At 58.5% G+C, this 13,503-nt stretch overlaps 1 protein-coding gene across 6 annotated transcripts in view; it reads left to right on the forward strand.

Annotated features, from left to right (window-relative positions):
• Positions 1-7,434: 7,434 nt before the first annotated feature.
• The window catches only part of LOC140119730 (sperm-associated antigen 17-like), a 214,173-nt gene continuing 208,104 nt past the window's right edge, over positions 7,435-13,503 (forward strand). For all 6 annotated transcript variants that reach the window (XM_072139080.1, XM_072139081.1, XM_072139083.1 and 3 more), the window contains exon 1: positions 7,435-7,612. In XM_072139080.1, the coding sequence (XP_071995181.1) occupies positions 7,454-7,612 (159 nt within the window). In that variant the 5' untranslated portion in view covers positions 7,435-7,453. The remainder of the gene's footprint in view (positions 7,613-13,503) is intronic.

Below are 13,503 nucleotides of genomic sequence, written 5' to 3' on the forward strand. Positions count from 1 at the left end.
TGACACAGGAGGGGAGAGGATATAGATGAGACACAGGAGGGGGGAGGATATAGATGTGACACAGGGGGTATGATATAAGGGGGAGAGGATATAGATGTGACACAGGGGGGTATGATATAGATGTGACACAGGGGGTAGGATATAGATGTGACACAGGGGGTAGGATATAGATGTGACACAGGGGGGGAGGATATAGATGTGACACAGGGGGAGAGTATATAGATGTGACACAGGGGGGAGGATATAGATGTGACACGGGGGGGAGGATATAGATGTGACACAGGGGGGGAGAGGATATAGATGTGACACGGGGGGAGAGGATATAGATGTGACACAGGGGGTGGGATATAGATGTGACACGGGGGGGGGGTATAGATGTGACACGGGGGGGGGGATATAGATGTGACACGAGGGGGAGGATATAGATGTGACACGGGGGGGAGGATATAGATGTGACACGGGGGGGATATAGATGTGACACGGGGGGGGGGATATAGATGTGACACGGTGGGGGGGGATATAGAGGTGACAAGGGGGGGGGGATATAGATGTGACACGGGGGGGAGGATATAGATGTGACACGGGGGGAGGGGAGGATATAGATGTGACACAGGGGGGGAGGATATAGATGTGACACGGGGGGGGGGAGGATATAGATGTGACACGGGGGGGAGGATATAGATGTGACACAGGGGGAGAGTATATAGATGTGACACAAGGGGGAGGATATAGATGTGACACGGGGGGGAGGATATAGATGTGACACGGGGGGGAGGATATAGATGTGACACGGGGGGGATATAGATGTGACACAGGGGGGGGATATAGATGTGACACAGGGGGGCATGATATAGATGTGACACAGGGGGGAGGATATAGATGTGACACAGGGGGGGGGATATAGATGTGACACAGGGGGGTATGATATAGATGTGACACAGGGGGGAGGATATAGATGTGACACAGGGGGGGGGATATAGATGTGACACGGGGGGGGGATATAGATGTGACACAGGGGGGGAGGATATAGATGTGACACAGGGGGGGGGAGGATATAGATGTGACACAGGGGGAGAGTATATAGATGTGACACAGGGGGGTATGATATAGATGTGACACAGGGGGGGGGGATATAGATGTGACACGGGGGGGGGGAGGATATAGATGTGACACAGGGGGAGAGTATATAGATGTGACACAGGGGGGGAGAGGATATAGATGTGACACAGGGGGGGAGGATATAGATGTGACACAGGGGGGGAGGATATAGATGTGACACAGGGGGGGGAGGATATAGATGTGACACGGGGGGGAAGGATATAGATGTGACACAGGGGGGGAGGATATAGATGTGACACGGGGGGGGATAAAGATGTGACACAGGGGGGGAAGGATATAGATGTGACACAGGGGGGGAAGGATATAGATGTGACACAGGGGGGGAGAGGATATAGATGTGACACAGGGGGGGAGGATATAGATGTGACACGGGGGGGAGGATATAGATGTGACACAGGGGGTGGGATATAGATGTGACACGGGGGGGGATATAGATGTGACACGGGGGGGGGGATATAGATGTGACACGAGGGGGAGGATATAGATGTGACACGGGGGGGAGGATATAGATGTGACACGGGGGGGGATATAGATGTGACACGGGGGGGGGATATAGATGTGACACGGGGGGGGGGGGATATAGATGTGACACGGGGGGGGATATAGATGTGACACGGGGGGGAGGATATAGATGTGAAACGGGGGGAGGGGAGGATATAGATGTGACACAGGGGGGGAGGATATAGATGTGACACGGGGGGGGGGGAGGATATAGATGTGACACGGGGGGGGGGGAGGATATAGATGTGACACGGGGGGAGGATATAGATGTGACACGGGGGGGAGGATATAGATGTGACACAGGGGGAGAGTATATAGATGTGACACAAGGGGGAGGATATAGATGTGACACGGGGGGGAGGATATAGATGTGACACGGGGGGGAGGATATAGATGTGACACGGGGGGGATATAGATGTGACACAGGGGGGGGATATAGATGTGACACAGGGGGGGGGATATAGATGTGACACAGGGGGGAGGATATAGATGTGACACAGGGGGGGGGATATAGATGTGACACAGGGGGGTATGATATAGATGTGACACAGGGGGGAGGATATAGATGTGACACAGGGGGGGGGGATATAGATGTGACACGGGGGGGGGGATATAGATGTGACACAGGGGGAGGAGGATATAGATGTGACACAGGGGGGGGGGAGGATATAGATGTGACACAGGGGGAGAGTATATAGATGTGACACAGGGGGGTATGATATAGATGTGACACAGGGGGGAGGATATAGATGTGACACAGGGGGGGGGGATATAGATGTGACACGGGGGGGGGGAGGATATAGATGTGACACAGGGGGGGAGGATATAGATGTGACACGGGGGGGGGGGATATAGATGTGACACGGGGGGGAGGATAGAGATGTGACACGGGGGGGGGATATAGATGTGACACAGGGGGGGGAGGATATAGATGTGACACAGGGGGGGAGGATATAGATGTGACACGGGGGGGGGGATATAGATGTGACACAGGGGGGAGGATATAGATGTGACACGGGGGGGAGGATAGAGATGTGACACAGGGGGGGGGGATATAGATGTGACACAGGGGGAGAGTATATAGATGTGACACAGGGGGGAGGATATAGATGTGACACAGGGGGGAGGATATAGATGTGACACAGGGGGGGGGGATATAGATGTGACACGGGGGGGGGGAGGATATAGATGTGACACAGGGGTGGGAGGATATAGATGTGACACGGGGGGGGGATATAGATGTGACACAGGGAGGAGGATATAGATGTGACACAGGGGGGGGGATATAGATGTGACACGGGGGGGGAGGATATAGATGTGACACAGGGGGGGGAGGATATAGATGTGACACGGGGGGGGGGGTATAGATGTGACACGGGGGGGAGGATAGAGATGTGACACGGGGGGGGTATAGATGTGACACGGGGGGGGGGAGGATATAGATGTGACACAGGGGGGGAGGATATAGATGTGACACGGGGGGGGGAGGATATAGATGTGACACAGGGGGAGAGTATATAGATGTGACACAGGGGGGGGATATAGATGTGACACGTGGGGGGGAGGATATAGATGTGACACGGGGGGGGATATAGATGTGACACGTGGGGGAGTAGGATATAGATGTGACACGGGGGGGAGGATATAGATGTGACACAGGGGGAGAGTATATAGATGTGACACAGGGGGGGGGAGAGGATATAGATGTGACACAGGGGGGTAGGATATAGATGTGACACAGGGGGGGAGGATATAGATGTGACACGGGGGGGGAGGATATAGATGTGACACAGGGGGAGGATATAGATGTGACACGGGGGGGGGGAGGATATAGATGTGACACAGGGGGGGGATATAGATGTGACACGGGGGGGGGGGGAGGATATAGATGTGACACGGGGGGGAGGATATAGATGTGACACAGGGGGGGGGAGGATATAGATGTGACACGGGGGGGGATATAGATGTGACACGGGGGGGAGGATATAGATGTGACACAGGGGGGGGGAGTATATAGATGTGACATGGGGGGAGGATATAGATGTGACACGGGGGGGGGAGGATATAGATGTGACACGGGGGGGGGATATAGATGTGACACGGGGAGGATATAGATGTGACACGGGGGGGGATATAGATGTGACACAGGGGGGGGGGATATAGATGTGACACGGGGGGGGAGGATATAGATGTGACATGGGGGGGGATATAGATGTGACACGGGGGGGGGGGATATAGATGTGACATGGGGGGGAGGATATAGATGTGACACGGGGGGGGGGGAGGATATAGATGTGACACGGGGGGGAGGATATAGATGTGACACAGGGGGGGGAGGATATAGATGTGACACGGGGGGGGGGATATAGATGTGACACGGGGGGGAGGATATAGATGTGACACAGGGGGGGGGAGTATATAGATGTGACATGGGGGGGGATATAGATGTGACACAGGGGGGGGAGGATATAGATGTGACACGGGGGGAGGATATAGATGTGACACGGGGGGGATATAGATGTGACACAGGGGGAGAGTATATAGATGTGACACGGGGGGGGGGATATAGATGTGACACAGGGGGAGAGTATATAGATGTGACACAGGGGGGGGGAGAGGATATAGATGTGACACAGGCATACCTCCCAACATTTGGGAAAAGGAAAGAGGGACAGCCACACCCCCAATCACTCCCTGGCCACGCCCCAAATTTTAGCCATATTAAAAATAATAAAAATCATAATTTAAAAAAAAAAAAAAAAAAAAAATATTATCCTCATTGGGATTTGAACCTAGAACCTGCAGTGTCCATGTACAATAATAACACAGCGCCCCAACCACCTGAGCTATAACCTCTGTGATTAGCAAGGTGGAGAATTTTGGTAACTAAGAGCTATGACTACTGTTACACTGTGACACAGATTTACTGCCTTGGTATATAGGGAGGGATCTTCTCAGATTATTGTAATTATTGAGACTATTATTATTATTATTATTATTATTATTATTATTATTATTGAGATGATTATTATTATTTTTACCATTATTAATAATCATCTCCATAATAATAAAATTTATAATAATAATAATAATAGTCTGAATAATGACAATAATAATCTCTGAGAAGATCCCTCTCTATATATCAGTGCATTAGTCTGTGTCACAGTGTAACACTGGCAGATAACACTTCTTAGTTACCAGAAATCCTCAGCTCTGTGTCACTGGGCTTATAGCTCAGTTAGTTAAGCTCCTGTCTATGGTGCAGAGGGTCCCAGCTTCGAATCTCAGCCTGGCCAAAACTTTATTTAATTTAATTATATAAAGAGCTTGTGTCTGGGGAAGCCCTGGAGACCATATATGGACAGATGGTGATCTGCACCTGATGACGTGGTCCCTGCTCTCCGCTAAGCCCGACACTTCTCTGAAAAGGATTCCCTGCCCGATGTCTGCTCTGGGGAACCCTAGGAGATGCAGTGACCATATATGGACAGATACTGATCTGACCTGATGACGTGGTCCCTGCTCTCCGCTAAGCCGACACTTCTCTGAAAAGGATTCCCTGCCCGATGTCTGCTCTGGGGAACCCTAGGAGATGCAGTGACCATATATGGACAGATCTGAAGCTGATGACGTGGTCCCTGCTCTCCGCTAAGCCCGACTCTTCTCTGAAAAGGATTCCCTCCCGATGTCTGTAGAAGCCATTCTGTACCGTGAGTTCAGACTTTCAAAGTATTTACTATGCGGACACAGCGCCGGGACACAGCGGGACCTGGGGGGAGAATCCGTGACAATATCATAGCTGCCCGTGACGGGGGCAGGGGTACGAAAAACGGGAAAGTCCCGTCAAAATCGGGACGGTTGGGAGCTATGCACAGGGGGGTAGGATATAGATGTGACACAGGGGGGGAGGATATAGATGTGACACGGGGGGGAGGATATAGATGTGACACGGGGGGGAGGATATAGATGTGACACAGGGGGAGGATATAGATGTGACACAGGGGGGGGGAGGATATAGATGTGACACGGGGGGGGGAGGATATAGATGTGACACGGGGGGGAGGATATAGATGTGACACAGGGGGAGGATATAGATGTGACACAGGGGGGGGAGGATATAGATGTGACACGGGGGGGGGGAGGATATAGATGTGACACGGGGGGGGGGAGGATATAGATGTGACACGGGGGGGAGGATATAGATGTGACACAGGGGGGGGGAGGATATAGATGTGACACAGGGGGGGGGATATAGATGTGACAGGGGGGGGGGAGGATATAGATGTGACACGGGGGGGGGGGATATAGATGTGACACGGGGGGGATATAGATGTGACACGGGGAGGATATAGATGTGACACAGGGGGAGGATATAGATGTGACACGGGGGGGGGATATAGATGTGACGCGGGGGGGGGGATATAGATGTGACACAGGGGGGGGAGGATATAGATGTGACACAGGGGGAGGATATAGATGTGACACGGGGGGGGGGGGAGGATATAGATGTGACACGGGGGGGGGAGGATATAGATGTGACACAGGGGGGGGAGGATATAGATGTGACACAGGGGGAGGATATAGATGTGACACGGGGGGGGGGGAGGATATAGATGTGACACGGGGGGGGAGATATAGATGTGACACAGGGGGGGAGGATATAGATGTGACACAGGGGGGGGGAGGATATAGATGTGACACAGGGGGGGAGGATATAGATGTGACACAGGGGGAGAGTATATAGATGTGACACGGGGGGGGGAGGATATAGATGTGACACAGGGGGGGGGGATATAGATGTGACACGGGGGGGGGAGGATATAGATGTGACACAGGGGGGGAGGATATAGATGTGACACAGGGGGAGGATATAGATGTGACACGGGGGGGGGGGAGCATATAGATGTGACACGGGGGGGGAGATATAGATGTGACACAGGGGGGGAGGATATAGATGTGACACAGGGGGGGGGAGGATATAGATGTGACACAGGGGGGGAGGATATAGATGTGACACAGGGGGAGAGTATATAGATGTGACACGGGGGGGGGAGGATATAGATGTGACACAGGGGGGGGGGATATAGATGTGACACGGGGGGGGGAGGATATAGATGTGACACAGGGGGGGAGGATATAGATGTGACACAGGGGGAGAGTATATAGATGTGACACGGGGGGGGGGAGGATATAGATGTGACACAGGGGGAGAGTATATAGATGTGACACAGGGGGAGAGTATATAGATGTGACACGGGGGGGGGGGAGGATATAGATGTGACACGGGGGGGGGGGGGGAGGATATAGATGTGACACAGGGGGGGGGAGGATATATGTACGGGTCACACTGTGGGGGTCATTTATTAAGGGCCCGATTCGCGTTTTCCCGACGTGTTACCCGAATATTTCCGTTTTGCGCCGCTTGTACTTAAATTGCCCCGGGATTTTGGCGCACGCGATCGGATTGTGGCGCATCGGCGCTGGCATGCGCGCGACGGAAATCGGGGGGCGTGGCCGAACGAAAACCCGACGTATTCGGAAAAACCGCCGCATTTAAAAACCGAAAATGTGTCGCATAAGGACCGCTTACCTTCACCTGGTCCAGCTCGGTGCATTCCGGCGCGATGAGTTTACTTTCAGCGCAGCAGCGCCACCTGGTGGACGGCGGAAGAACTACCTTATTAAATCCCGGCCGGACCCGAATCCAGAGCGGAGAAGCCGCCGCTGGAACGCGAATGGACCGGGTAAGTAAATTTGCCCCTGTGTGTTGGTGGATTGTTACTTCCGGGTTTCCGTCAGACTCGGCAGGGGGTGTGGTCTTTAGGTCACGTGCATGTTGCTAGGAGACCCCGCGCGTCCCCGGAACAGCAAAGAGCGGTTACCGATCACCATGAGCCCAAAGAGAGGAAAGAGCTCCGCGTCCTCCAGCGCCGCCCCGACTACAGCGCCCCGAGCCTGGGAGCCCGGACTCATCAGCGCCGCCCTACAGGAGGTACCGGGAGACGCACCGGGGAGAGAGGAGGGAGACACCGGGGGAGAGAGAGGAGGAGGGAGACACCGGGGGAGAGAGAGGAGGAGGAGGGAGACACCGGGGGAGAGAGAGGAGGAGGGAGACACCGGGGGAGAGAGAGGAGGAGGAGGGAGACACCGGGGGAGAGAGGAGGAGGAGGAGACACCGGGGGAGAGAGAGGAGGAGGGAGACACCGGGGGAGAGAGGAGGAGGGAGACACCGGGGGAGAGAGAGGAGGAGGAGACACCGGGGGAGAGAGGAGGAGGAGGGAGACACCGGGGGAGAGAGGAGGAGGAGGGAGACACCGGGGGAGAGAGAGGAGGAGGAGGAGGGAGACACCAGGGGAGAGAGAGGAGGAGGGAGACACCGGGGGAGAGAGGAGGAGGGAGACACCGGGGGAGAGAGAGGAGGAGGAGGAGGGAGACACCGGGGGAGAGAGAGGAGGAGGGAGACACCGGGGGAGAGAGGAGGAGGAGGGAGACACCGGGGGAGAGAGGAGGAGGAGGGAGACACCGGGGGAGAGAGGAGGAGGAGGGAGACACCGGGGGAGAGAGAGGAGGAGGAGGAGGAGGGAGACACCGGGGGAGAGAGAGGAGGAGGAGGGAGACACCGGGGGAGAGAGAGGAGGAGGAGGAGGGAGACACCGGGGGAGAGAGAGGAGGAGGAGGAGGAGGGAGACACCGGGGGAGAGAGAGGAGGAGGAGGAGGAGGAGGGAGACACCGGGGGAGAGAGAGGAGGAGGAGGGAGACACCGGGGGAGAGAGAGGAGGAGGAGGAGGGAGACACCGGGGGAGAGAGAGGAGGAGGAGGAGGAGGAGGGAGACACCGGGGGAGAGAGAGGAGGAGGAGGAGGAGGGAGACACCGGGGGAGAGAGAGGAGGAGGAGGAGGGAGACACCGGGGGAGAGAGAGGAGGAGGAGGAGGAGGGAGACACCGGGGGAGAGAGAGGAGGAGGAGGAGGAGGAGGAGGGAGACACCGGGGGAGAGAGAGGAGGAGGAGGAGGAGGGAGACACCGGGGGAGAGAGAGGAGGAGGAGGAGGAGGAGGAGGGAGACACCGGGGGAGAGAGAGGAGGAGGAGGAGGGAGACACCGGGGGAGAGAGAGGAGGAGGGAGACACTGGGGGAGAGAGAGGAGGAGGAGGAGGGGGAGAGAGAGGAGGAGGAGGAGGGGGAGAGAGAGGAGGAGGAGGAGGGAGACACGGGGGGAGAGAGGAGGAGGGAGACACGGGGGGAGAGAGGAGGAGGGAGACACCGGGGGAGAGAGGAGGAGGGAGACACCGGGGGAGAGAGGAGGAGGGAGACACCGGGGGAGAGAGAGGAGGAGGAGGAGGGAGACACCGGGGGAGAGAGAGAGAGAGGAGGAGGAGGAGGAGGGAGACACCGGGGGAGAGGGAGGAGGAGGAGGGAGACACCGGGGGAGAGAGGAGGAGGGAGATACCGGGGGAGAGAGGAGGAGGGAGACACCGGGGGAGAGAGGAGGAGGAGGAGGGAGACACCGGGGGAGAGAGAGGAGGAGGAGGAGGAGGGAGACACCGGGGGAGAGAGGAGGAGGAGGAGGAGGGAGACACCGGGGGAGAGAGAGGAGGAGGAGGGAGACACCGGGGGAGAGAGAGGAGGAGGAGGAGGAGGGAGACACCGGGGGAGAGAGAGGAGGAGGAGGAGGAGGGAGACACCGGGGGAGAGAGAGGAGGAGGAGGAGGAGGGAGACACCGGGGGAGAGAGAGGAGGAGGAGGAGGAGGAGGAGGAGGAGGGAGACACCGGGGGAGAGAGAGGAGGAGGAGGAGGAGGGAGACACCGGGGGAGAGAGAGGAGGAGGAGGAGGAGGGAGACACCGGGGGAGAGAGGAGGAGGAGGAGGAGGGAGACACCGGGGGAGAGAGAGGAGGAGGAGGAGGGAGACACCGGGGGAGAGAGAGGAGGAGGAGGAGGGAGACACCGGGGGAGAGAGAGGAGGAGGAGGAGGGAGACACCGGGGGAGAGAGAGAGAGAGGAGGAGGGGGGAGACACCGGGGGAGAGAGAGGAGGAGGGAGACACCGGGGGAGAGAGAGGAGGAGGAGGAGGAGGGAGACACCGGGGGAGAGAGGAGGAGGAGGGAGACACCAGGGGGAGAGAGGAGGAGACACCGGGGGAGAGAGGAGGAGACACCGGGGAAGAGAGGAGGAGGAGGGAGTCACCGGGGAAGAGAGGAGGAGGAGGGAGTCACCGGGGAAGAGAGGAGGAGGAGGGAGACACCGGGGGAGAGAGAGGAGGAGGAGGAGGAGGGAGACACCAGGGGATAGAGGAGGAGGAGGGAGACACCGGGGGAGAGAGAGGAGGAGGAGGAGGGAGACACCGGGGGAGAGAGAGGAGGAGGAGAGAGACACCGGGGGAGAGAGAGGAGGAGGAGGGAGACACCAGGGGATAGAGGAGGAGGAGGAGAGAGACGAGGAGGAGAGAGACACCGGGGGAGAGAGAGGAGGAGGAGAAGGGAGACACCGGGGGAGAGAGAGGAGGAGGAGAAGGGAGACACCGGGGGTGAGAGAGGAGGAGGAGAAGGGAGACACCGGGGGAGAGAGAGGAGGAGGAGGGAGACACCGGGGGAGAGAGAGGAGGAGGAGGGAGACACCGGGGGAGAGAGAGGAGGAGGAGGAGGGAGACACCGGGGGAGAGAGAGGAGGAGACACCGGGGGAGAGAGGAGGAGGAGGAGGAGACACCGGGGGAGAGAGAGGAGGAGGAGGAGGAGACACCGGGGGAGAGAGAGGAGGAGGAGGAGGAGACACCGGGGGAGAGAGGAGGAGGAGGAGACACCGGGGGAGAGAGGAGGAGGAGGAGACACCGGGGGAAAGAGGAGGAGGAGGAGGAGACACCGGGGGAGAGAGGAGGAGGAGGAGACACCGGGGGAGAGAGAGGAGGAGGAGGAGGAGACACCGGGGGAGAGAGAGGAGGAGGAGGGAGACACCGGGGGAGAGAGAGGAGGAGGAGGAGACACCGGGGGAGAGAGGAGGAGGAGGAGGGAGACACCGGGGGAGAGAGAGAAGGAGGAAGAGGGAGACACCGGGGGAGAGAGGAGGAGGAGGAGGGAGACACCGGGGGAGAGAGAGGAGGAGGAGGGAGACACCGGGGGAGAGAGGAGGAGGAGGAGGAGGAGGAGGGAGACACCGGGGGAGAGAGAGGAGGAGGAGGGAGACACCGGGAGAGAGAGGAGGAGGAGGAGGAGACACCGGGGGAGAGAGAGGAGGAGGAGGGAGACACCGGGGGATAGAGGAGGAGGAGGGAGACACCGGGGGAGAGAAAGGAGGAGGAGACACCGGGGGAGAGAGAGGAGGAGGAGGAGGAGACACCGGGGGAGAGAGGAGGAGGAGACACCGGGGGAGAGAGGAGGAGGAGAAGGGAGACACCGGGGGAGAGAGGAGGAGGAGGAGGGAGACACCGGGGGAGAGAGAGGAGGAGGAGGGAGACACCGGGGGAGAGAGAGGAGGAGGAGGGAGACACCGGGGGAGAGAGAGGAGGAGGAGGGAGACACCGGGGGAGAGAGAGGAGGAGGAGGGAGACACCGGGGGAGAGAGAGGAGGAGGAGGAGGGAGACACCGGGGGAGAGAGAGGAGGAGGAGGAGGGAGACACCGGGGGAGAGAGAGGAGGAGGAGGAGGAGGGAGACACCGGGGGAGAGAGAGGAGGAGGAGGGAGACACCGGGGGAGAGAGAGGAGGAGGAGGGAGACACCGGGGGAGAGATAGGAGGAGGAGGAGGAGGGAGACACCGGGGGAGAGATAGGAGGAGGAGGAGGAGGAGGGAGACACCGGGGGAGAGATAGGAGGAGGAGGAGGAGGAGGAGGAGGGAGACACCGGGGGAGAGATAGGAGGAGGAGGAGGAGGAGGAGGGAGACACCGGGGGAGAGAGAGGAGGAGGAGGAGGAGGAGGGAGACACCGGGGGAGAGAGAGGAGGAGGAGGAGGAGGGAGACACCGGGGGAGAGAGAGGAGGAGGAGGAGGAGGGAGACACCGGGGGAGAGAGAGGAGGAGGAGGGAGACACTGGGGGAGAGAGAGGAGGAGGAGAGAGACACTGGGGGAGAGAGAGGAGGAGGAGGGAGACACCGGGGGAGAGAGAGGAGGAGGAGGGAGACACCGGGGGAGAGAGAGGAGGAGAAGGGAGACACCGGGGGAGAGAGAGGAGGAGGAGGAGGAGGGAGACACCGGGGGAGAGAGAGGAGGAGGAGAGAGACACCGGGGGAGAGAGAGGAGGAGGAGAGAGACACTGGGGGAGAGAGAGGAGGAGGAGAGAGACACCGGGGGAGAGAGAGGAGAAGGGAGACACCGGGGGAGAGAGAGGAGGAGGAGAAGGGAGACACCGGGGGAGAGAGGAGGAGGAGGAGACACCGGGGGAGAGAGAGGTGGAGGAGAGAGACACCGGGGGAGAGAGAGGAGGAGGAGAGAGACACCGGGGGAGAGAGAGGAGAAGGGAGACACCGGGGGAGAGAGAGGAGGAGGAGAAGGGAGACACCGGGGGAGAGAGGAGGAGGAGGAGGAGACACCGGGGGAGAGAGAGGAGAAGGAGGAGAAGGGAGACACTGGGGGAGAGAGAGGAGGAGGAGAGAGACACCGGGGGAGAGAGAGGAGGAGGAGAGAGACACCGGGGGAGAGAGAGGAGGAGGAGAAGGGAGACACTGGGGGAGAGAGAGGAGGAGGAGAGAGACACCGGGGGATAGAGGAGGAGGAGGGAGACACCGGGGGAGAGAGAGGAGGAGGAGACACCGGGGGAGAGAGAGGAGGAGGAGGAGGGAGACACCGGGGGAGAGAGAGGAGGAGGGAGACACCGGGGGAGAGAGAGGAGGAGGAGACACCGGGGGAGAGAGAGGAGGAGGAGACACCGGGGGAGAGAGAGGAGGAGGGAGACACCGGGGGAGAGAGAGGAGGAGGGAGACACCGGGGGAGAGAGAGGAGGAGGAGACACCGGGGGAGAGAGAGGAGGAGGGAGACACCGGGGGAGAGGGGAGCCTCATCAGTGCTGCCCTGCAGGTGGTACTATCTCCACACCTTGCATCAAATCTAAACACATCAGCGCTATACCTGGTGCACCAGCGCTATACCTGGTGCACCAGCGCTATACCTGGTGCCATGATTTCTTGTATCATCCTCCATTTCAACTACAGCTGTTCTGTACCTGGTGCTCAGAATACAGGTGTCATTCTGCATGTCAGAGCAATGTCTGGTGCCAACAATATCAGTCTCACTCTCTATGCCTAGTACATGAGTGCTATACCTGGTGCCCATAATACTAGTGTCACTCTCTATGCCTAGTACATGAGTGCTATACCTGGCGCCAAGGATAAATGTACCATCCTCCATGCCTAGTACATGAGTGCTATACCTGGCGCCAAGGATAAATGTACCATCCTCCATGCCTAGTACATGAGTGCTATACCTGGTGCCAAGGATAAATGTAGCCCTGGGGGGCTGCGTCGTGCTGGGGCTACCTATGTCCTGGGGGGCTGTGTTATGCTGGGGCTACCTATATCCTGGGGGGCTGCGTTGTGCCGGGGCTACCTATATCCTGGGGGGCTGTGTTGTGCTGGGGCTACCTATGTCCTGGGGGGCTGCGTTGTGCTGGGGCTACCTATATCCTGGGGGGCTGTGTTGTGCTGGGGCTACCTATATCCTGGGGGGCTGTGTTGTGCTGGGGCTACCTACATCCTGGGGGGCTGTGTTGTGCTGGGGCTACCTATATCCTGGGGGGCTGTGTTGTGCTGGGGCTACCTATATCCTGGGGGGCTGTGTTGTGCAGGGCTACCTATGTCCTGGGGGGCTGCGTTGTGCCGGGGCTACCTATATCCTGGGGGGCTGCGTTGTGCCGGGGCTACCTATATCCTGGGGGGCTGTGTTGTGCTGCGGCTA

The sequence above is a fragment of the Engystomops pustulosus genome, chromosome 2, assembly GCF_040894005.1.
Source record: "Engystomops pustulosus chromosome 2, aEngPut4.maternal, whole genome shotgun sequence".
In the NCBI taxonomy this organism is placed as follows: Eukaryota; Metazoa; Chordata; class Amphibia; order Anura; family Leptodactylidae; genus Engystomops; species Engystomops pustulosus.